This window comes from Passer montanus, unplaced genomic scaffold, assembly GCF_014805655.1.
Source record: "Passer montanus isolate IOZ18808 unplaced genomic scaffold, ASM1480565v1 scaffold28, whole genome shotgun sequence".
Lineage (NCBI taxonomy): Eukaryota > Metazoa > Chordata > Aves > Passeriformes > Passeridae > Passer > Passer montanus.
The window spans coordinates 1,861,176-1,887,384 of NW_024367483.1; the positions used below are offsets into that span (position 1 = coordinate 1,861,176).

A 26,209-nucleotide genomic window follows, 5' to 3' on the forward strand; every position below is an offset into this window, starting at 1 on the left:
TGCCTGTAAGGATATTCCATTCCTTCAAGGTCTGCCTTCTCTAGAAACCTTATCCAGTAGTAAGTCATGGCAGAGGGAGCTTTTGGAGGATTTCAGTGCACACCTTGAATGTTTTTGGAGGTGTGAAGCCAAGAAGCATTAATTATTTGCGAACGGCTCTGGTAAATTACTGTTTTCACACAGAAAATCAGTCTGACATAAAACCAGCCAACAAAATATCATTGCAGCCACACTCAGGCTGGAAGTTCTGGTTGTTGTGCGAAAGTGGAAACATCCTCAGAAAAAAAAATGGTTACCAAAAAAAACCCCATGTGCAAAGCAAATTAAGTAATGGCTGTCATAGGAATTAATTAACCCAGGCCAGCAGATTAATTTGTAATGGATAGAGAAAAGTGCATCTGCAGATTCCTAAGGGCTGTTACTGCACAGGAAAAAGAGAAATCCATGACTAACTACTTATCATATGTTCAGAGCTGAAAATAGAAAGGTTTCCATACAGAGGGGAAGGAGGAGAAAAAATAGGGAGAGGGACAACAGAAACTAGTTTATAATCCCAGTAAAAGGGACGTAGAGGGAGAATAACAACATACAAGATAGCATTTGATATAAAATATATCATACGGATATAATATGATTGACACACTGCTCTCCATGTGTGAGCAGTTTTTGTACATGTATCTGGTATGAAGGCACGTTAAAGCTTTCTAATAGTGGGAGGGATTTTTTTAGCATTTGGTTATTGTATTCAGGCCAGGAAATTGTGCTTCTGTAACTGATCTCACCAACAGATACAGGAGATAGATAATGTGCAAAGGAATTAGGCAAAAAATGGATCTGATCTATTCAGACCATTTTTTCCTATTGAAGAAAGAAATATTTGCTATGGTCTATTGCCTGTTTGCAGTGTCTTCTGATAAGTTAGTCCTCGGCTGTACACAGGAACATAAAAAGTTCTTTGAAAAGAGAAGCTAAACACTAATTCCTCTTGAAAAAATACAGAGAAATTCCACCAAACACTGGTTCCTTCTGTAGTTACAATAAATGATATTTCTTGTGGCTGCATTCACTACAGAGTTGAGAAACTTACACACTCCTGCCTTATCTCTTCCCCCCAAAAGTCCTTCCAGCTAATCTGAACAATGGAACAATGACTAAAAATTAAAAAGAAAGAACAATGAAATAAAGCATTACTGATATTATACTAAAAAATAGAGTTTTCACAGCAACTGTGGACAGATTTGAGGACTCAGTAAGTTCTGCATTGCCCTGAAGTGTTCTCAGGGTTACATTTCTCCTTTTCTGTTTAAAGATGATTACTGGAGATGCTGGAGATGGCTGCTTGCAGCTGTAATGATCTTTTCCTTTCATTCTTTTCCTGCAGACCTTCCTGATCCCAGGAGTATGCAGTGATATATTGCAGGAAATTACTTGCCTACTTTTTCTCTGCTGTCATGTTCCTTGATTACCATTTCTATTGTGTGCCCTAATTAGCCTGACTGATTCCTTTAATTCACTATCTTCCTAAAACACAGTGATGCTCCTTTAAAAATTATGCAGTGTAGAAAGCAGTGTTTCTAGTGTCTCCTTTAAGTGTTTATTAAATCTGTTTAATTATGCAATTGATTTTTCTATGGGGTCTATCCATAAAATATCAACAGAAATAAAGACTAATTTGGGTGTGGAACAGTGCATTTGAGTATTTATAGTTCCCACCTCAACCAATTTGACTTCAGGGATCCCCACCACAGAGTCAGCAGCACAAATGAGTGAAGGTGCATGCTGGTGGTTTCTCTCTCCTTCCATCACTGATAAAGCACCTCAGTCTTGCAGCCATTTTTGTCACTTGTGAGACTTTAGGAAGGTGTATCTGAAATAAAAACATACAAAACTCCTGTAAGTTGCAATATAGAAACTTTTTCTTAAGAAAAATCTCTTTTGACTCGTGAATACAGTTTATGAAACATTTTTAAGGGGTAATTTGAAAAGTGTGCAGCCCCTCTTTGCAGCTGTGTAGCCTGTGTTATGAACAGGGTTTTTTTTTATGGATGTTGTCTTTATCTGGATTTCAATGCTTGGTATTTCAATGAAATGGCCTATTTTGCTAATTTTGTATTGATTTATTGTATTGGAACACTAATTTGCTAATTCTGTATTCAGTGGAACACCTTTACATGCCATCTACCTGTTGTAGTAGTAAATTTTATTTACTGTATTAGTCTGGAAAAAAAATTCACCTGGTTCTAAGAATTAAGTGAAAAATAGTTTTATCAGGATTGAAAACATTTTCCATCTCTTTCCTTGAGTAGTACTTATGTATATAGAATAATATTCTTAAATGCCAGTCTAGTGTTTAGGATGCTTGGTTTTGTTTTGTTTAGGATTTTGTTTGTATTTGTAGTACAAAAACGAGTCTGTGCAGAAGAGTATTCACCTGGGCTGTGTAGCACAGCCCCCAGCTCTTTGATGAGCTGTTGGATTGTACCTAGTATGACAGGCAGTGAAAAAATTAATATAATTGTATATCTTGTCTGTGTGTTTTTTTGGATAAACCACAGATTCTTTTAAATCATGCTGTGTGACCTGAATAATTGTTCAAGTTGTTGTATTGAAACTAGTGATTTATACATAGAAAAACTGCACTGATGTGAACTGAAAATACTGTTTGATATGTGGCAGTTATTTCCTATGTCATTTCTTCTAATAATTTTCATTTTAAAAACTCCACAGAATATTGAAATTCGGGAATTATAGAAGAGTCACTAGGGGGGAAAAAAAGAGCTCAAAGAGGAAGAACATTTAATTTCATTTACCTATTGTAAATACCATATTTGAAGAAGCAGCCTTATACCTGCCTCTTTTTGTCTCCTCTGCCTTGCTCCTCTCTAAAGTCAAGGGTTGGAGTAATGCTCCTATCAGTTCTCCAAATCTAAGAATAGAAATATTAGAGAGCAGAGATATCAGCAAGAGAAGATATTGACTGCAGCATTTGAACACACATGCATTTAAGTGCAGACCATAGCACCCAGAAATATTAATTATCAAGTTTATTGCAAATAAAAAAGGGAAATCAGTCTATTGTCCCCCAAAGTTGACTCATTCTCTCATTAAGTTTTCTAGCGGTGTCACCTGTCCCATCCTTACTCTGTGTAGGAACTAAATCAAACTAGAGCTTTGCTTTCTGGATACCATGATGTCTTTTATTTTTGTAGTTTGAACTAACCAGCATGTTTGATAATCTGTAATCTGTGGTGGCTGACCTTCCTCCACTGGATTCTCCTCAGGTTTCTAGCAAATCATTCTGCACAGTCTCACTATCAGTTTGAACATGACCCAAAGTGAATCCCCCTCACAGTCCATTCATGGCCTGAATAAAACAAGAATCATGTGAGAAAGATGAAATTATTTAACCAGATAGTGCTCACAATCAAAGGTTTTCCTCATAGCTTTATTGTCCTAATTCTGTAATATCCTAATATTGATTTTGTGATTGTATTCTGCCTTTTTTAATATAAAGCATCCAACTTTCATTGCCTTCTTTATTTGACGTTCTTTTCTATCTTTTCTAGACTCTTCTGCTAAAATATAAATTGGTTAAAGTATTATCATAGTTCCTTCTTTCTGCACAGTAGTAGAATAGAACAGGCCTTATTGGATTGCCCTTTTTATAAAGTGAGCAGATAGAAGAGGGGTAAGAGGACTTTAAAATTGAGATCTTTCAGAATATAACAAGTATGAAAGATACCACTCTCACAGGCCATTTGGGGGATCCAGTAAGCAAGGTTAAAAAAATATATGAGGTGGAAATGCATAACAGTGTGATTCAGAAAGATTAAAACACCTCTTCCACAGTTACTGATGGTTGCCATTCATTGTAAATGACAACGAAGTCTTCTTTGATTTAATTTGATTGATGAGTTCTCAGCAAGCTATAAAAAATCCATTTTCATGACAAATACCTTCCCACTCCCAGACCAACGGTGTCAGACATGCCTAAAAGTTGTTCCTAGGTTTCCTTTGGACTCATCTTTGAGGAAAACTGTAGTGGTCAATTCAGATGTTACAAAACTGAAACAACTATAAACTGGAATCTTGGACAATGATGTGCTCCCACAGAGCAGTGAAAATGCTGCTTTTGGTTTTTTTGAAGGAACAAGGTCTTATGACCAGTCAGATGATTGCTGCATTTTTATTTTCTCAGTTTTGTGTCTATATAATATGCACCCCTGAGGCTGGGGAAGAACTTAATGGCTATAAGAGCCTTGAGCACTAAAGATTCTTCCACAAGACAGCCCACGGCTGTGTTTTGGAGTAATGGAGCCATGGCCTTATTTACTGGACTGGGCAATTCAAAAGACCCTCAGGTGGCCATGGAATAAACAAACAAAACTAAATCCCATCTATTCAACGTTAAATAAGGAAAATTAAATCAGTTATGAAACTTTTGTAATTTCCAAAACTCACGGTCAAATCCAGATGAAGCTGCAGCAAAGCACATTTAGAGATGTGTTATCTTTTTTTAACCTAATTAAATGATCAGTGTTTCTCTGCCTAATCACTCATATTTCATTGGAGAAACCTGTAGTGTCCCTAAATTGTTCATTCAGATACCCTGCTAATTACTGAACCTTTAAGACAATATACTGTCTTTTCCCAGGCTTTACAAAAGTCAAATTTCATACATTTTCTATAATCAGTAACAAAGTCACCTCTGGTAGAAAACATTAGGGGAAACAAGATGTCACCCAGTGACCTGGAAGGTAGAAAAAATACTCTGTGGTAACACAGATAAAAACAAAATTTTTTGTTGGTTTTTGAGGGTTTGTTGTTTTGGGTTTTTTTGAGTAGTCAATCATTAGAAATAATTTGCACATTTTCTATGGAAAATGGTAAATTTAGTAATTATTTTGGTTAATTTGCCGCTGGAACTCAATAATTGTTATCAGAGTCTAAGCTTAGATATGTACAGCAGCTGAAGTGCTGTATTTCAGACTTAGCCTGCATATTCTCTGACTTTGACAGAATAACAATTCAATTTGTTCCACCATGAGTGCTGGCAGTCCTGAGTTATCCAGAGGGATGAGTTTTCCCAAGCTTGTGATCATTTTGGGGCTTTCAGCTTATGTTATTTTATCTTGTTTATGAAGGGCTGTTTTTATTTGGAATATCAATAATCACGATTGTGAGATTCTGTATTTGGGTGAGGAGTGGGTTGTTAATACCTCTGTAAACCTCTCAATTGAAAGCTTTCCTGGTATCCCTTGTAGCTTCTCTGCCACTGAATTTGGTACATACTTGACTTAAGGGATAGATGTACTTGAGTTGACTTCAGAAGAAGTAAAATGATCTGCCCTAATCCATTGTTATTCCCCTCCACCTTTTCAATGAGTATCTATGTGCTTTCTTTTAAAAGACTTACCATGTCAAAACCATAATTGCTTTAAATACAATAGAGACTACCATTTCAGAATAAAACATTTGGTTTTGTTTCAATTAGAAATTAATCTTCTCCTTGAGTTTGATTTTTAAATAGTGAAGTTCTTGAATTTTATACAAAATATTGCTCTTGAAAGAGAAATTTGTGTTTCTTTTGATCCAAAATAATTTGTTGTTTGGGGGACAGAAGGGAAGAAGGAATGACTTCAGAACTGACAGACATGAGTTTCAGAAGTCATAAGGATTTTAAAGAGCACTCATTTTGCATTGAATGAAACTGTAATCTTGAATTGTCAGCTCTTGAGTCACAAGCATAGCATATGAAATAAAGCAAGAATTTAATATTTATCAGGGCAGGATTTGGGCATGAGGAGATAAGGAGGAAGCAGGGAAGCACACCACCCTTCCCCAAATTTTGCCTTACCTCCTCTCTTCCTTCCAGCAAAGCTGAGAGGAGTCAGTGCCTACAGCCTGTGTCTACAGTGCTGCCTTCTTCCCTGCACCAAACCTGCTGCCTTTCCAATCAGGGAAAATTGCCACTCACTATCATCGCAATTGCGTCAGACCAGCAGCCTACTTCCAAGGGGAAAATCCCTGCTGTTCCCACCCCTTTTATCTCTAACACCAGAAATCCTTTTTTTTTTTTTTTCCCCAGCCAGTGACTGCAGGGCAGGATACCTCTCTAATGTCTATTCAGCAAAGTCAGAGCAGCACACTGGGAGGAGAACTGCTGAAATTGCTGGGTCAAAATTAAGCTCTTGAAATTGCATTTGAAAAATTGGCTCTTGGGTTCTGAGAGGCAATCAAGTGTTATCTTTTTCAGTGTCATCTTACTCCTTTTCATTCAGCTACTACTGAAACTGCTTTTATATCAAGAAAGGCCTATGGAATCAGAAGAAAAACTGATCCTGTATATGTTATCTATGAGTTGATACTTTTTAATAACTCAATTAATATGAACTGACACTGAATCCGTTAAATGCATACTTTGAGGTTCCTTTTAAAAACACCTAGTTTTTCATCTTTTTGTATCTTATTACAAGAAAAGGAAGTACTGCCTATTTCTTCTAGCAATGTAAAGAAAATAGTCTTGAATATGTCACAGTGAGAAAAGGCCACATGGAACCTCAAAATTATATTTATAATGCTGGTTTCCATTGTACTACTGGAGGAGTTAAGAGGAAAAGGAGCCTGTAAGACCTGCACATGTCTGAGTTGCTCTTTAATTTTTAATGTTTTCATATGGGGAAGCCAGAAGACAGAAACTGCAATACATGCTTGGCATGTGCAGACGTGGTAGCTGGCAGAAAAAGAAAGAAATTTCTGTTTGAATGTGTGTGATGAAGTCTGTGGATGACTTTAAAATAATATCTCAGTATGCAGACCTGAGAGATCTGGGATAAGATTTATTTTAATGATTTGTTTTTGCTTCAAAGGCCAGCAAAAAAAGGCTTGCGAGCTTGTGCTGCGGTTAAGAACAGCAGGGACCCCAGCTCCCAGTAACTGGGGGAGTGATGAGCTCTGAGCATCCCAACATTCCCAGTCCCAAGGCTGGCTGCTCTCCAGGTTGTTTCCTAACCCAGTCAGGAAGGTTGTGAAGGTTTGTGCTAGAGAGTGTCAGAGTCTCCTTCCTTCATCTCTTCCTTCATCCCTTCCTCATCCTCCAGCCTCTTGTGCCAGCAGGGACCAGCTGATGTGGCCCTGCTCTCAGAAGTTTTTTGGGGTGCTGTGGGCAACTCAGACCAGCCATCAATATTTGGGGATGTCATTTCTGTTTCATCCAGGAGTTGTGGGGTTAAATATTTTAGGTATTGCAAGTTGTCCATTACTTCAGTAAGGAAGCCATATTAATAGCTCTGGCAGATATAGAAGTTATCTCACTCTGTTTGGTTAATACATAGATAAAACATAAATAATGTTTAGTGATAGTAGTGAAGTGACTTAGAGACAATTTCAAGCAGCATTGAGGCCTGACTAAAAATTGGGAAGTTATCTTTCTTAACAATTCATTATTATATACCAAGAACAGATTATTTTTATTAAGTCACTTAGAGACAATTTCAAGCAGCATTACTATATACCAAGAACAGATTATTTTTATTAAGTCCATATACAAAAATAAAAATGTCAATAATTGTATCATCAAAGCATCTATGTCTAGATTGGAAAGGAAAGCAGCAGCATTATTACGGCTTGGAACAGATTTTATTTATGACCAAAATGTTCTTCTATTAATGAAAGTTATCTTCTTACTTTGCAGCTTGCAGGCCTGGATTCTATAAAGCATTTGCTGGAAATGTGAAGTGCTCCAAGTGCCCTCCACACAGTTTGACTCACATAGAAGCAACTTCTGTGTGCCAGTGTGAGAAAGGATATTTCAGAGCTGAGAAGGACCCACCCACTATGGCATGTACCCGTAAGTCTGATCATTACCAGTGTTGGAAATTCTGTTGCCGCCTTTATTTGGTTTTGTATTAAAAAAAAACCAAACCCAAACTATGAGTTTGTGAAGAATTCCATTCCTGTTAATCAAAAAATACTTTTAAAATCAAAATTCAAATGGCATATTTCTGCTTAGTGTCTAGATAACTGTAAACATGCCCAGATTTCTTCGTTTGGTGACTTTTGAGCTTGTAATGCAGAGATGTAATAGGAAGAAGTGTAATTGTTGTAATATAGATAACAATATGGTGTTTTCACTACCAGTAACGTGCATTTTATATACTTTAAAATTTGCTTGTGCAAAAAACTTTTAAAAAGCTGGAGTCATGTAAAGAAAAAAACTGATGTAACATGCTCCCCTGTCTTTTCAGAATTAAATGAAAAATATAAGAGAAATACCCCCACACAATCAAATAAAAACTAAATACTCTAAAAAAGACAAGAAAATAATTTTTAGAAAGGAAAAAAATGTATCAAATCAGAATGAGATATAATTTAAACCTCTTCCACCATCACCTTCTTTCAACAGAGAGTTATTCCCTCTTATGCAACTGTGATAATGAAAATTCATTAGGGTTTTTTAATGAATTTTAGAATACATAATTTTGTGGTTTTAGACTACCCTATATTTGTCCCTAAGACAAGCCTGATGTCCACCATTCTGGGGGCAGAAATTCTGAGAAGAGATTTTTATTACTTTGATCAATGAGCTTATGTCTAGACATACATAGCGTAAGTTTTCTTACCACTTCATAAAATGTTTCTTATAGATTTCCATTCGTGGTTCATTACTCACTGGGATTAATTCATTGATTATAAAGCAACTATATCTGTTTAATCTCAAAACTGGAACAAACAGCAGTATTTGAAAAGTTGTGTGTAAAATTACTATATTTTAATAGGCTATTAAAATCACTTATTTAATAAAGGTTAAAGACTTTGTAGAATCCTCTAAGATACTCGGTTTTCAGTATAACATTTTATTAATTCTTTTGGTGGATGATTTTATATTGGTACTTAATTGCCACAATTAAGAGAATTCTGAAAAACTAACATGTTAAATTAATGAAGTATTTTGACAGATTAAGTATAGAAAACTTTATAAGAGATAAAGCCCTAAAGACAAAGTGCTGTTGCAATAACCATCAATGCATAGCTGTGTTTTGGGATGTTTTATGCAGCATCACGAAAAAATAACTGAGTTGACTGAATTGAGCTACTTCCTCTGCTCGTGCTGCTTTTTGCAATGACACTGGACTGGGCAAATTTAGAATAGACATGATAATTTAAAGCTGATTTACAAAACCATAGGCACTGAGGTCATTACCAACACCAAGACATTGTCCATCCAATTCATGAGGGTGATGGTCACTAAAAATGGCACTCCTCAGACCCAAGGCAGAAAACTGTTTAATCTAACCAGAAGGTTTTCAGGGGGAAGGGAAGTCCCAGCCTCTGGATACCTCAGGGGCTCAGGGGTCAGAGAGTGTCCCTAGGCCCAGCTCACTTTGGAGCAGAGCACACAGGCCTGGCATTTTGTATGAAGTGTGTGAGAGAATAAACTGCATCCTTTCAGGCTTCCCATGGGAAAATGGTGATTACAAATAATTCCACTCAAATCGATGCCCCAAGCACAAAACTTACTCCCAGAGCCAAAACATCGCAGGTGTTGTTGACACTTTCATGCTTGGGAAGAGGGTTTCGCTCATACATTTTGCAGATGTGGCTCCATATTCTTTGTAAGTCATTGATTTTTCATTGCCAAAAGAGAGTTCTTTGAAAAAATTACTCAAACATGGCATTATGTTTCCATAATTATCTTTCAGGGCACAGTTATGAGCCCTGATACCCTGGTATGTTGATAAGGTAGGGAGGAGCATGAGAGCCCTGTGGCATCAGAGTGCAGTTACTTCAACACCCTGCTGATTTCTTAACAAATGTGAGTGCAGAGAGCTGCCTTGGGTGAAAATTGTGAGGAAGACCTTGGTCATTCCTGCTGAGGATGTCAGCCAAAGTAACTGAGAGAGTTGAGGCAGGACAAAAATCAACCACAACAGGATGTCAGTGCCTCATCTCTCCTCAACTTGGGAGAAGGAAGAACTAAAGGAGACAGTGAAGCACATTCTGGTTTCTGGGTTCAGTGCCACCATGACCCGTCTCCTATTCAGCCTAGGCTGCAAGGTATCAGTTCTTCATTGATTGGCACAGCAGGTGATTTCATCTTACACCTACAGTGATCATTGTTTCACTAATTGTCAGTGCTCTGCTAATGACACTGAAGCTCTTGACAGGCAGACTCTGTTCTTACCTTGCGCCTCAGCAGTAATGGGGAGTCTTCAGGCCAAGTTATTCCCCAAGTGAGATTATTTCATTAATTGTCAGCTCTGCTAATGACACTGAAGCTCTTGACAGGCAGACTCTGTTCTTACCTTGCGCCTCAGCAGTAATGGGGAGTCTTCAGGCCAAGTTATTCCCCAAGTGATATCTTTAGCCCCACTGCTTACTCTCTCAGTTACTAAAATTATGTTTCTGTCACAAATACAACCTCGCTGCTTTTGGTCGATCTGTGCAGATGTCGCTAATTTAAATTTAATAAAGAAAGATACAGATATGAGTGGAATTTAGACTGGTCCTTCCAAACTGTCATGTTTTTACTATTAAAAAAAAAAGGAGTTGAAAAGTTTTAAGAAAATTAGGAAATTTGACTAAATAGACAGAAAATGCTGCGCAGAAATGAAATGCCATTTTTACATAACCACCTTTGGTTTTGCATTTTCCATATTCATTTTCAGATTTCTATCTTGACCTATGAGACATGACATAAGAAACAGAAATTTTTCTTGGGACATTTGAAGGGAGAGATATTCTTAAATGAAACACAGAATGAACAGTGGATTCCCCTTACAAATGTATTCATGTTCAAACATTTTGACTGACTTTATTGTTGCACATTTCATTTTCTCCCCCATGTCCTGCAAGGTAATATGCTTAAGATAGATATTTTGTTTTCTCTTTTTATTCCTGTGTAGGGTTAGGCAGTATTCCTCACTCCAGAGCTCTTCCTCAGTACTGAGAAATTTACATATGTAGCATTGTGGAAAAAAACCCCTCACTTGTTTTAAGACAGGCATCCACTTCTTTCTAGATGAGCTTCAAATCCACTTTGATTAATTCTGTGAAAGTACTGTGTGCTTTTACAAAATTGTACAGCTCCCATTTTTACTTTATGTAGCATTTCGTGGAGGAGAGTGTTCACTTTGCAGAACACCATAATAAAAATCTAATTTCAGTAAGAGGAATGAAAATTACATTAGAATATATTGTTAATCTCCTTCTCCTAGGCTCTTTTCATTTTACTTACACTTCTTATCAATCTCTCACTGCTACTCTTCCTTCTTATTGTATTTCTTTGCCATGTGCAAGTACTCTATCAGCGATCTGTGCATACACAGTGAGCAACAAATAGCATCATATCTAATCCCCTGTCTGATTACTCTGTACATAAAGTCTAACATTTCCCACTATAAAGTAATCGGATGAATTGATCCATCTTTTCAAGGTCAGGCAGGCTTATGTTGATTGTCTGAGTTGTCTGAATTCCTCTTTTTTAATGTTACACTTAAACAATTTGAACCTGACAAACTTATGCTCTGTTCAATAACTTCTGCCACAAAGTATATCCTCTATTTTTAAGTCAGCACTGAATTTCAGCAGCAAAATCAGGCAACACACTTGAAGTTTACTGCCTCTGTTGTTATATATATACACACTTTTTTGCAATTAACATTATGCTCAGACTTGAGGTATTGGTTTGCAGTCACTGGCTTCCATTCTTCCTGCCTGCCTCACAGGAAAAGAATAAGTGAAAAGGGGAAAATGGAATTCTACATCAAGTGACACTATTTATCTATGCTACATATATAGATATCACAACACAATTATGAACTCAAGGGCACAGCCAGATGATGATTCTGAGTATCCTAAGGTGATGGTTAGTCTTTGCCCTTCTGCTGTAACTTCAGTATTCAATGACATAAAATTCTAAGAGTCCAATAGTGTATAATGGACAGTTCTTACTTAAACAGTAACAATTTGTTTTCCAGACAGTCTTCACTCTCAAGTGTGTAAAATACTGCATTGCCCTCACCAGACTTCTGCAGTGCTGGGATGGCTCCTCTTGTTTCCACACACAGGAAAATGCACTTTGCCTTCAGAGAGGAAGAGAATACATAAAACAAGATGAGGTGCAAAGCACTGCATGAGGCACAAACTCAGCTCTGTTGCTTTCAGAGCAGACCTGCTTCACCATAAGACATCCATGCCAGTCTCCTCCACATCAAGTGTCAAAATACTTCCTCATTGTAATTTGTAAATGAAGCAAAGGAAATTACTCGCTCTCTGGCTGAGTTCCATCTCAGCAGAAGAGCTGCATGTCTTTATAATGCTCATCCATCTGAACTGTATTTTATTCTTTCGCATCAAACTCAGTCATGAATTTTGCTGTGAGGAAAGGATCCCTTATTTTCACCAATGTACTTGTTTTTCTTAAAAATCAATACAAGGAAAACCCTGAGAGCTTTGCATACAGATGTCTGAGAAGGGTTATTGCTGCCAGCTTTTTCCAATGTGCCAAATAATCTTTGTATAATTTATAAATGATAACAAAGCAATCAGGCCACATTCATAAAAGCCCAGTGACACATAATTTAGCTGAATCTGAGGATTACAATTAATTGTCTCTCTTTGTTCCAAGTTCTAAATCTTAGTAAATGATTCACTGCATGTCATTACAGCTTAATATTTGCATGAAATCACAGTTTAACTGGCATAATTTAACAGCAATTAAAAAGCTATTTAATCCTCATGCAAATTGGCATGAGGGGCCTTCAGTATGAAGTGTGTTTGCGGGTTCCTGCATTTGCAAGAGGACAGTCATCTACTTTAAGACACCTCTAACATAATTCATAGTTTTCCTTTTCGCTGAAATGTGAATGGACAATAATATGTGATTTTTCTTATAACTGAGAAATAAGTCACAAACCACGACTACACAAACCTTCACTCTTAGTACAAATGAAAAAATATCTTTTAAAAAAAGTATTTTATTTGCTGTATCAGTTCTTCTGTAGGTGCCATTCCATATAGTACAAGGAAAATCTGATAGAAAATCAAAATCCACAAAGGCAGACAAAACTCCCCTATTGCCCAGATTTATATTCATTCCTGTTTGGGCCTGCCAAAATTGATGAAATAATATCAGAAAAGCTTGAGCTGCGATAACCTTTGTCATACTATCTATAGTTTATGTAAGATTAAATTTAAGCCAGTTTTAGAACACTGACTCCAATCATTCAAGCAATTACACAGCTGCTTAGTTTTACGTGCATTAATATTACCAATTATTTCAAGGGGATTACTCATCTACTTAAAGTTATGCACATATGGAAGTGCAATTACGGCTCATCCTCCATATTCCTAAAACTCCTCCATGGTTTTAACAGTGGGAATTTGTTAAGACCCAGTCATTATTTAATTCTCACAGCATGGTTTTAGAGGAAACATAATTATTCCTGTCTTCTGAACATAAAGAATAAGAACTGAAGCTGAAGTAATGTGTGATGGTTTTAGCTTATTCCGATCTCAGGACTGTTTTCCAGAGTAGCTAGAGCCGTCATCCTCATAGTTATTTTGTGGGAAGATTGGTTTTCTATTAACCATAAATTCTAGACAGATACATGTGTTAATAAATGCTCATCCATTCAAAAGATTTTAAACTTACTTATCCACTGAAAAAATGCAAAGCAATGTAACACTTCCATCTGTTTTAAATATCAAGTGCTTGAAATCCAGCAGGTAACTCATCATTTATTTCAGGGCAAAGTTAATTACTCTCTTATTACAAGTTACAAGTAAATACCAAAAATGAAAAAGTGGCTGAATTACAGTTCACAGAAAAGCTTGATGTTTATTATTCACATTAGCACTCCCACACAATAGCAGCTTTTTTATTTACAAGCATGCCAGGTTTTTTACCCATGTTTATGCCACATAAATAAATAAAAGGCATCACTTAAAAATTATGAATGTTGCACTCTGTGTAAAAATTAGCTCGTGTCACTTGCAAGTGTTTCTTATAGCCTTTCAGTCTGCTTAAGAAACTCTGAAATAAGGAAAAGCTCACTCAAAATTTCACCACTGTCTCAGTCAAAACTTTATGCCTAAGTCCTGTTGGCAGTTTTATAAATCATCAAAAGCTGCAAAGCAAGCTGAAAGTTTTCCAAGTTCTGCTAACCATTGGTGAAGCACTGTGATTTTATTGAGAGCTGGGAATATAATGCTTATTCAACTCATTCAGCCCAAAAACCCCAGAGGTCAGCAGTTGGGTTTACCACAGTCATCTCATGTATATCAACACTGGGAGTATAGGGCCTCACATTTTTCCACATCCATGTTTTGAGATTACATCCAAATTGATTTTGAAAATCATACATCTGTAAGTGCTTGCCTGAAACATGTTAAGTGGAAGAACAGTAATGCAATAAGAAATTGAGATGAGATTGTTCGGATATCCTGTAATAATTTGTACCTTTCCATCACCCCTTCATTAATTCCTATCTAAAAAATAATTAGGTGGTAAAGTTCTTCTGTTAGACTGTGGAATCTGATATGGAATCATAGAATTATAGGGCCATTAAGATGGGAAAGACCTTCAAGATCACCAAGTACAACCTTAGACCAATCACCACCTTGTAAACCAGACCACAGCACTAAGTGCCACATCTCATGGTTTCTTGAATGTCTCCAGGGAATTTGGTTTCACCACCTCTGAGGGCAGTAAATTCTATTGCCTGGTTACTCTTTCTGTGAAGAAATTCTTCTTGATGTCCAACCTGAACCTCCCCCTGGCACAAGTTGAGGCCATTTCCCCTTTTTCTGTCACTTGTTACCCAAAAGAGACTAACGCCCACCTGACTGTACTCTCCTGTCAGAGAGTTTTGGAGAGCAATAAGGTCATTCCTGGGCCTCCTCTTTTCCAGGCTGAACACCCCCAGCTGCCTCAGCTGCTCCTCATCAGCCTTGTGCTCCAGACTTTTCTCCCGCTCCATTGCTCTTCTCTGGACATTCTCCAGCCCCTCAATGCCTTTCTTTAAGTGAAGGGCCCAGAAGTGGATACAGGACTCGAGGTGCCTCACCAGTGCTCACTGCAGGGAGCAATCACTAGATCACTCTATATATTTATTTTTATATATAAAGCCTCATATCATTTCCATGTGAGCCTAGACAGTAATTCAGCACTTGTTGGACAGTCCATGACTGTTGTGTGATGAGTGGGAAATTGGAAGTGGGTCCCTTGTGGTTCTCTGGCAGTGCACAGACAGCTCTAACACCTGCTTGTTGTCTTTGCATTCCTCCTCATAGCCTTAAAGTACTTTTTCTCTTGCTTCCTGATCATCCTTTTAGACCTTTAAGTTGAAAAGCTGATGTCTTCACTGTTATCCTGATGCTGATGAGATGCCAGGTGGGAAAGAAAGAAAACTTGTAAACTGTTTCTTATGCCTAATAGTCTTGGCCTGTTGCCACCTAACCCTGTTTATGAACAGCAGCAAAGAAATCCCTTGGGATAAGCAGTGAAGGAGAGAAATAAATATCTGGCAGTACAAAACTAATACAAACAATTTTACCTCTTGTCTTCATTCCAAAGCTGTTATTTATTTATTACTCAATTTGTCTCTTACAAAACATCAAAGATTTTTAGTCTCAGAAAAGCCTACATTACTAGACATAAAGTAAGGATATAAATTTTGCAGTTAGAGCTCTACTTCAGTACCCTACAGCAGCAAGAGCCATGTATTGAAAATTTGGGTTATGTAGTCTAGGCTTGACGTTCCCAAGTCTTTTTTTGTGTTGTCTTAAATTCTTTCTGAATTAATTCTAAGTTGTTTTGATTATTCAGCTTTTTATGATGTCACCGATTTATTGTTCCTTTTTTTTATAAGGATTGTATGTAGACAACTTTTAACTTTTACATTGAATCTGTCATTGAAAATTAGCTGTTATTTGCAAATAATTGCCTTCAGGCAATTTTTTTTCTCCAAAGTAGCTAACACTGGCTTACCAGGCCTTCCCCTCCTTTTCTGCAGGGCCACCCTCCGCTCCGAGGAATGTGGTTTTTAACATCAACGAGACAGCTCTGATGCTGGAGTGGAGCCCCCCGAGCGACACGGGCGGCAGGAAGGATCTCACCTACAGCGTGGTCTGTAAGAAGTGCGGCTCGGACGCCAGCCAGTGTGAGATCTGCGGCGGCGGCATCCGCTTCATCCCCCGGCACACGGGGCTCACCAACTCCTCCGTCACCGTGCTCGACTTCGTGTCCCACGTCAACTACACCTTCGAGATCGAGGCCACCAACGGCGTCTCGGAGCTCAGCTTCTCCCCCAAGCAGTTCACGGCCATCACGGTCACCACGGACCAAGATGGTAAGTGCCGCGTGTCTGTCGCCGTGTCCCTGCCACCTGGGCGCGCGCTGGGGGATCCTGTGTTTCTTGGAAGCCTGGGTTGGTGGTTAGGGGGTTTTGCAGATTGCTGCATGTTTTTAAGTGCTTTCCATGACGGCTTTCAGCTTCTGATGATGAGGGCATTAAATGCTTTTGGAAGGTTGCCTTTGACCCCATTACACAAGACGCAAACCCATACCTTTCTGTTTAAAATTAAAGTGCAGGCTTTAGCCATCTGAGACCAGCTGTGCCAGTGATTCTTCAGGATTGGAGTCTGTCTGGTGCTTTTGCAACTTCACTTTTGCAAGAGTAGAACACCATAGGTTAACCATTACAGCTCCATAATTCAAAGGCAGAGTGAAATTGAATTCACTTTCCTTGGTATCTGTGTTTCATAGCACAGATAATACAGCTTACCTCACTGTAAGATACTTCTGCATCTGAATGAGCCATTTCCTCAGGTGAGCTATCCTAATAGAATTTTTTTTTTTTCCTTTGTGAACTTTGCATTGTTATTTTGAGCTTTTTTTTGCCCCATTTCAGTTTGAATTCATGTCCAAGGTGAATCTTCATGAGGAACATGAGAAACGATAAGACCTCTCTTTTTTTTGTTTATTTCTGCAACTCTTTCTTCTTTAGAAATACTTACTGTGCCAGGAAACAGCATCATAGGTTAGCAACAAGGCAATCCATATAGCACTGCTCTCTTCTGGCTGGTGTAACTGTAGTGAAGAAGGTTATTTCAGAATTATCCCTTGCTGACATTTGTTCCAGAAATGTTTTTCACCTGCTGTGCAGTGACATTGCAACTGCAGCTGAAGTGTTTAATGTAGAACAGGAACTGAGCTGGCAGAACTGCTGTTTGGAGTAGAACACATTTGATGATATGCTTCTGCTAAGTAAAAGTGCTAATGTTCAGGAGCATCCTGTTATGTTCCACTTGTAGGGAAGGCCCTGGGTTCTTTCACTGAGCAGCCTAGCAAAAATCTGCTTACCTGTGTATCTGGGATGAGTAGTTTTATTGATGAGTAAGTAATGACTCGTTTGCCTTTGGGCATACAAAAATGAACAGCTTGCTGTGATGATGGTGATAATAATGACAATGATGGCAATACTAATAATATTCATGAAAATTTATTTGAAAAAGCCCAAAACCCACTCGCTCACTGTCCATGATTGTAACAGAAGAGCTGATTATGTAAGATGCCTAATAATATGTAGGCCTTGCATTGAGAATTGCCTGAAGTCCTGAGGCAATGTATCATGTTGGAAACCTGCATCTCCCTTTTCCTTTCTCACTAAAGGGAGAAAGTGAGGTGCCAGAAACTTCCCCTGTGTATACTTTCCCTGTGTAAACTTCCTTTTGGATGTTTTGCTCCATGGTATTACATACAGTCACCAAGCTCACCCAGGTGGAGGTCACCTGAAATACAGTTCATTTTTAAAGTGGATAACAGCTGTGTGAACACAGCTTGAGATATTTAAGTAGTAAGCTTTTAAAAAATAATGTCTTTTGCAGTTGTCTGTCCCTGGTTAAGGATATAGATTTTCTCTGCAGTTTACTCAAAACAGGGAAAAGACCAATGCTTTGATAGTGTTTGACATACTGACAGTAAACTCTAGACTGTTTGCATTCCCTTTAATAATTCTTACATTACCAAAAATGCTATTGGAAAGACTTCAGAGGATTTAAGACCAGATTTTCAGAATATCTCTCAGTTTATCTGGATATAAAAAGACAGCTATGCTTGAGAGAGTGCTGTAATAAATGAAATGGAGTCATATATAAAATGTAGTTAAAAAAGAAAAACATTCCTATAGGCTTACAGGCTGTGTAGTTGTATAAAACTATAAGCAGGGTGAATGTATATTTAAAAGGACAAGAAAAAAATGCAGTGTTTTATGATATGTGGAAGAAAATTAATGGAGTTTTTGTTGATGGAAAGTATGGAGAGAAAAATGGACATCTTTTTGAGTTACTTTTAGTCATAAATAAGAAGGGATATAGAAAAAGCTAGGGTATCCAACCTCAGAAAAGCAAGCTGTGGAACTAAGGCTTTGGAACATTGGAGAGGTTTTATTATAAACTCACTGCTGGTAGTCTTTCCTTATAATCTTAATTCAGATGAAATGGGTAGTAGTTATTGCATGATGCTGCAGGTTTGTGCACATATTCATAGAAAACAAAGATCCAAGATTAAACATATGACATGACAACAAAAATATATATGTTTTTACAAGGACCACTTTACCAGAAGTCCAAAGATATTGGTTTAAATCAATTTTTTTGCATTTGATATGTGTCTAATACGAAAGATACAGGTGTGCAATAAATTATGCCCACACAACATATTTATCCCGTGTTGATACTACCTTTTAATATGCAATCTTTTCCTACATACTGTTTTAATGGTTTTGGTATGCACAATGCAAGAAGTGCAAGACCTCTTTATAAATACAATAATTGTTTTATTCAGTTGTCATATCTTTGTTAAGAATACAGACCAAAATCTTCTGCTGTTGTAAGTCCAAACCACTCTGTTAGCTACAATCATTTAGAGAAGGGTTTTTCTTATTTTATTTTATTTTCTTTGACCATATTGGATTTACTTCCCTCTAGTGGCCTTTTCTTTTGACTGGTTTGTGTGAAATTAACAGATTTGTCATTAAGCATGCAAAATTATTAGCTTGTTCTTCAGGGGATTTTCTTTTCTCTCTTTTTGGAGAACAATGTTGCTGAATTAAGTAATTCAGTGAAGAGTTCTGTGGGCATCCACAGAAACTGAATTGCATTCTGTCATGTTAGTGAAGAGAGTAGTCTGAAAACATCAAAGAGGGGGAATATTTGCTGACAGGAGAAGCAAACTAATTAAAAAGTGATTAAAGCTGATTATTATGCACAGAGCCCTACCACAACTAATATTAAAATCTTAACTTCCTTCTCATGCAGTCACAAGTATCAACAAGATTAAGAGTGGTACTCAGCTTTGACAGTGACAAGGAGCAGACTGAAGGAAAGTAACACTTGAAAATGGCTTTGCAAACTGCATCCCTCAAACCTCTCTGTAATTTGATGTCTAAATCATTGCCAGACTTGATCAAATACTAAAAAAAAAAATTACCAACATTAATATGAGTAAGTCTTGTAAAATTTGCTTGGTAATATTGATTACATTTTCCTTTAATTTTATACAAGGACTCATAAGTTTGACATCCATGGGTTTGGTTTTAAACCCTTGGCTTCATAAAGAAACCAAATTTCTGTGGTCACATTGTCAGGCACCACAAAGAAATACGAACCCATTAGCCAACACGAGTTTGATAACAGCAAAAAAGATTCAGCAGAATTGTGAAGAATGACCCTTCAGTCACCAAGCCCTTGGTTAGCTCTGCAAGTTGAAAAGCAAAATTGAGCTACATGGAGGGTTGCTTTCTGTATTAGTCACCAGCTGACTGACCACTCAGCCTTCCTGTTGACTGGCTAGCCAAGAAAATATATGTATTTATGGTCTTGTACAATCACAGCAGTGTTTTGTCCAGCCAGTGTGGCAAACAAGGATAGGGCATGGTGTGTTGGGAGGTACAAATGTTGCAGATGAGGGGAGTGATCTATGTGCTACAGTGATCTATGTGCTACCCTTCAGTAGCTTTGTTTCAAAGTGTTTTGAGATACCAGAATAAATCCTTAATTTAAACTCAGATAAATGGACAGATAAACAGGATTCTGCTCAGAAAACCACTTAAGCAAAGTTCCTGCTCAAGAAGGAACATTAGTACATATTAAAGCACTTTCCCAAACCACTGCTAAAGTGATTTGTAAACAACTGAAAGATAAAACATGTTTTCACAAAAAGCCTCATCAAAAAATGTTTAACAATGCTATTGTTCAGAAAAGTGCCTGGATGCCTTTTCTTTATGAGAGAGAGAAAGTTTTATACAGCAGTAAATATGCTGAGTACATAGTAATTGTGCTCAATCAACTTTAAATCATTGTGTGAAGAAGCAGAGAATTATATGCTGAGTTGTAATTTACATTTCTCTTATGACTAATGGAAGGAATAGACATCTCAATATATAATTTTCTTAGCATGCCATAGTGTGCATTGCCTAAAGAAAATTCAGACGTATTGGGGGTTTTTCATGCATAATTAACGTAGTAAAAAATAAATAATTAAGCAAAACAGAACTTAAAACAGTAGTTCCTATTTCCAAATACCAGTTTGTATGCTTTCATTCATTGTTCATTCATAAATTCTATTCCTTTAGAGCAGAGAGGGTTTTAACACTACAGGGAATGGGAGTATGAGACATATCCCATGTTGTGGAATGTTTACACTGGAGAAATTCCCTTTCTGCCACTGCATCCTGGAAAGTCTTCTCCTTGCTCAGTTCTGCAGTTTGTGGGTGACTCTGTGACATCAAAGACCTCTGAGGCATGAGCAGCTTCACTCTGAGGGCACACACCCTACCACGGTATTAAACACTTGTTTCATTTTTCTGTGTCTGTCTAGTGTTGACAGCTGAGAGTTTCAGTCAGACCCCAGAAGTGCAAATCTGTCAGGACTCTATTGTGTAAGATATCTTATTTTTATATGGGCCATTGGCAGATGCATGGTAGGTGGTGTTTCCTAATCTGATGGTAAAATCAAGAGTTTCAGTCACACCCCAGGATTCTGTTGTGTAAGATATCTTATTTTTATATGGGCCATTGGCAGATGCATGGTAGGTGGTGTTTCCTAATTTGATGGTAAAATTGTTCCAGTGTTTGGAAGTGTTTAATCTAATTCCTTTTGTCTAAGTTAAGGTCCATTTCTAGTACAGGTGGATCCTCAGACATATTTATAGTTCAGTGGAGACAGTCTGTAGAAAAAGGAACCTCTTATCACTCATTGCTGTGGGAATTGATGAATACCTGGAAGGACATCAGTATCTCTTCCAGAAATAAACACGACTGTATCACCATGAATTAAAGGCGTGAAATATCATAATCACTGTGGAGATGGTGTAAGTGGTTAAGAGCCTCATCTGGCTGACATTCTGTGTCTCAGTGACACTACCAGGACAGTTTATCAGTTTATCAAGATTAATCCTTGTGGCTGATGACACTCGAGTTTCAGGATGCTCACAGGGGGGGCAGGGGAGTTCCCTGTTCATTCATCCTAAATTAATGTAGCTGTAGCATCCAACATTCACCCTAATCAAAAGTCAGCTTTCCTTTTTTCCTCTGAGTCTCAAATCTCTATAGACAAGATTGTCACGTGTGACTTTGAAGTCAAGAAAGCCTCTCTTTACATAATGACATGATGAAGCCCCTTTGAACCATCTTCCAATCTGTTTATGTTAATAGCTTATCAATCCAAAGGAGCAGCTCTTCTAAATGGCTGGTTATTGGAATAGCAGATCCATAAATAAGGATAAAAGCCAGTTATAAGACAGTGACAAAACCCTCCATCAGGCATTGCTAGAGCTCCTGCCCACATGAAAGAAAAAACATGACATTTTTATAGATTACAATAAAAAATAACTTTGTGGCGTTTTTTTACTGGACATCTACAGTTGCATTGGGAGTTCCACCCAACACTACATCTGCATTGCTGATGCTATTTTTGTGAAAAATTTAAAGAGAAATATCAACTTCTTGGTGACTGACTAGGGACAGTCTGTAAATGTCTATATTGAAGGAGATGTGAAGACAGCAAAGACTACAATTTCTAAAAAAAGCTCAAGATGCATGATAATACATTTAAACAATACATTTTTAAAGGAATTCAGCATTATTTAAACAATATTCAGTGTGTTTATGATATGAATATGTATGCATATTTATAGCAGTGTTTATATAAATTAACCATTTTCAATTGGAAAGAAAACCTCAAGAGAGAAATTCTGCATCTCAGTTCTCAGACTTGTACAGGTCTGCCAGAATTAAGAGTTTAGAGCCATGGTCTTTGTGCAACATAATTATTAGTCACAGATTTTCATCTGCTGGTTACCTCTGTACAGCTACACTACTTGTAGCTGATGTTTCTTTACACATATGCCTGATTACGATACAGTATTCATAGGAGAGAAGTAGCTTTTGAAACAATCTTGATTTATTTCCTGAATTGCTTTTTTAATGCTTATGAATTTTCTAACAGATTTTTCTGCTGAAAAATCTGGATGGCCACTCATTTTTTTTTAAGGCAGCAAAAGTCAACCTGGTTGCATTTACTTTCATCTCTCATACACCAGAATTAGGCATAAGTGAGTCAGCCAATGCATATATTTTAAGATACACTTCTCTAACTTGCACAATATCAGGAGAACAAAATTAAATTATAGTTTGAATGAGAAGGTGAAGGGTTAATCAATGCTGTATTTTTTCCCACAATTTACTTACCAGCGTGGTCTGTCAGCTTCTGTAATAGTTTCTTTCATTGCAGAGTGCACCATTATTTATAACCATTAGCAATTTGTCCATGACATGCATTTTCAGCAGATTTCTGATTTCAGTTGTAGCCACTAAAATGCAACACCCAAGTGCTGCAACAATTTTATATTTAATAACAATAGTTTATTTCAATTTGTGAAAGGGGCATTTGTAGAGGAATACGTAAAATAGTCATTACAAAGAAATTGACAGGCACACAGCACTGAAATAAGAAATATGCCTTGATTTTGTTTGTTCCTGTTGTAGTCAGTAGCTGTGAAGGGCATTCAGCACATGATCAAAACCCCTAAGAAGGAAATGTGTATTTATTGACTTTGGTGATTTTAACTAGAATGTTAGATAAGCTCATTGGTGCTATCTCCACACTCGCCTAAGAGCCATGTTAAGATAATTAAGCACATTTCAGTTATCTGGAACCTCTCACAATGAATGATACACAGTGAAAAGGATCACTATCATTGAGTATTCTAGTCAGGGTAGGGAACAAGGTATTTCAGATATGAACTGAATCAGTGAATTAGAAACTTCTGCAACAAATGTTAATTGACCAACTCAGGAAAATCTTCAGAGTTACATTAAGAACCTTCTGTTTTCAAAGTTTACATAAGCATTTCTGAAAGATACTTCATTAAAAACAAAACCAGCCAATCAAACTAGAAAAAAATAAGAACAACACAAAACCAAAGGAAACTCTGGTGTTTCCAGTGCATGATAAGTGAAATTATGATTTCTATTGCGTTCTTGGTAATAGTGACTTTGGTTAAGTGTAGCAAAGGAAGACATTAATCATAAATGGTCAATCTGAAAAAACTGATTTTTATACATCTCATGACTTTGACACAAATCTTTAGGGAATGTGTTCAAAATGAAAGACACAGGAAATTACAAACCTATTCTTATAATGTTCAGGGTCTTTAAAGCAATAATGTTTCAACAGTTTGCCTGATTAATTTGCTTCCTAAAAGTAGTTTCTTCATTACACTCAACAACTCTTGACTCTTCCATATGCATTTTCCTTAGGCTCACATTTTGGAAGTAGTTTTAATTTATACACAATAATGGCATCAAGTTGTGCACTTTGGAATGAGAGCAGGCTCAAATTCATATAATTTCCTAAGCTTTAGAAGTTTATTTTATAGCTCTGTTAGCTTCAAGATATTTCTAATAGCATGCTTTTACCCATACTAACATGCTTTCTGCCCAGACTAACAATGAGAGACATCTGTTTGTTGTCTTCATATTTGTGTTGCATATTTAAATGTTTTCCTACTGTGGTAAAATCTATGCTGTGCTTCTGTGAATGAATAATAAAGATTGCTCCTCTGGAAAGTTTATAGTAGCCAGAGTATGCACACCTAATATTTAATTTAGAAGTGCATGCTGTATTTAAAAACAGTCTTTTATTTTAAAAACACCTATTTGAAGTGAGATTTTATATTTGAGTCTGAATCCTCATCTGTCAGAGATGAGACAAGAAGTGTCAGGATTGGGGGATGCATTCTTGGCCAGGGGCAAAAGGGGAAAAAAGCCACACTCATAATCTGCTAAATCTTATTTCCATCCAGCATGCAATCTCTCTTTTCCTGTGAGAACTGATTTTTGCATATTAAATATGCATATTTTTCTTTGTTTCTCTTTTTGTAAGGCTTCCCTTAAAATCTTCACTTGAACAGGAATAATCAGGTATTCAAGACATGGCTAGAAGTTCTAAAGTAGACTTTTTCAATAAAACCATTTTAAATCCTTTTCATACTTCTTGACCTGGAGCAAGTGCAACTAATTCTTGTGAAGGACTGGCTCTTCAGAGTATTTTGTGTTTTGTTGGTTTTGCTTGCTAAAGTGTCATACATTGCATCAGATACAAGTGATCTATTTTGCTATTTACATGTAGAGTCACGATAGCCAACAGGAGAATGAAGATGACTCACAAAACCATTCCCATGGCAAACCTGAGTGAAAGAAAAAGCCATGGTAATGAAAGAATTTATAGTAAGAAAAATAAACTAAAATTTTTAATAATTTTAAAATTTTTAATAATTTGTTAAACAGGACTTTAAATTGGACTTTAAATTGGACTTATTTCATCACCATATTTCTTTCTTGAAATAACAATGTCATCTTTTACATTAAACCCCCAGCATTTTAAAACTAAAGTTTTAAAGCAAATATTTACAAGCAATCTCTAATTGCAAAATTAGATGTAATGTCCCAAAGCTTTTTACTACCAGTAAGTTACAGATGTCCCACTGGATAAAAATGCAATGTAGTCCTAATTCTGCTCCTGTTCCCTGAACACTCCTCTAACTCTTTTGCCTTCATCCTCAATATTTGGATAATGAGTCACAACTTTTCTGCTGAAGTTAATGACAAACCTTATAAATTGCTGCAATGTTAATTAAATCTTATTCTTTGAATGAATTTACATTTGCAAGAATTATCTTTGTGCTTATTCTGTCTGAATATAAAGTTGTTTTTTAAATTTTTTTTTCCATATTACTTTAAATAATGCATGCAACAGCTTCTAAATAATGAGCTTGATCTGTAATGGTATTGAAGTGTTTAGAGATTATTGAGCCTTTTCTAAGTGATTTATAAATTCTAACTTCTTATACATGGCAAACAGCTGTTGTATGTTCCTGTAAACTACTGACAAGTTCTTCAGCCAGCTTCCAATACTGAGTTTTACAGTTTAGAAATTAATTATCATCATATTATATTAGCTGAAATTTGTCTGTAAAAAAATTGTCTGATTCCAGTAACTGGTTCATACATACATATATACATACTATTAATCTCCAAGCTCCATTATTCAGAATTAGAGTGTTCTAAAATTTTCTAACAATTCTTTCTTTCTTTCTCTCTTCTGTAACTTAAGATCAGTGAGGACTTAAAAAAAAATTATAGGGTAGGGGAATATTGGGATTGAGGAAATTCAGTTCAAGGATGATGGGCTTCAGTCTAACAAAAATAGAGAAAATAAGAGTTTGTCTTTTCCCTCAATTCATACATTTTTTGTCTAGCTAGAAATATCAATAACTGGACATGAGATGAAATTTTGATATCTCATTCATAGATACAATTTATTCTAAAAGGGAAAATATTTTAACTGATGTTTCTGCATCTCTCTATGCAAATTTACAGAACGTATTGATTTCAGTTTATAAATAATGCAAGTCTGACTTAGGAAGTCTTCAGAGAAAGTAAATAGAGGAAATCACATTTTTCTAATGTAGTATTGAATAGTGTTTAACTTTAAATATACTTGCTTGTAATTGGAAGCTGGTGTAAAAGGAAGTTGTGTCCCAACACCTCCAGCTCTGCCCCAAAGACACCAAGGCATCACCATGGACTGTAAAGTTTTACCATCACATTCCAAAGTGTTTCTAAGTGCAGTTTTCTGCAAGGT

General features: G+C 36.8%; 1 protein-coding gene across 7 annotated transcripts in view; it reads left to right on the plus strand.

Moving 5' to 3' along the window:
- Positions 1-26,209, plus strand: part of EPHA6 (EPH receptor A6) — a 378,018-nt gene that overhangs the window by 168,058 nt on the left and 183,751 nt on the right. For all 7 annotated transcript variants that reach the window (XR_005627917.1, XR_005627919.1, XR_005627918.1 and 4 more), the window contains exons 4-5: positions 7,694-7,849; positions 16,017-16,352. Coding sequence is in view for 4 of the 7 variants with exons in the window: in XM_039713221.1 (XP_039569155.1) it covers positions 7,694-7,849; positions 16,017-16,352 (492 nt within the window). In the remaining 3 variants the exon portion in view is untranslated. The remainder of the gene's footprint in view (positions 1-7,693; positions 7,850-16,016; positions 16,353-26,209) is intronic.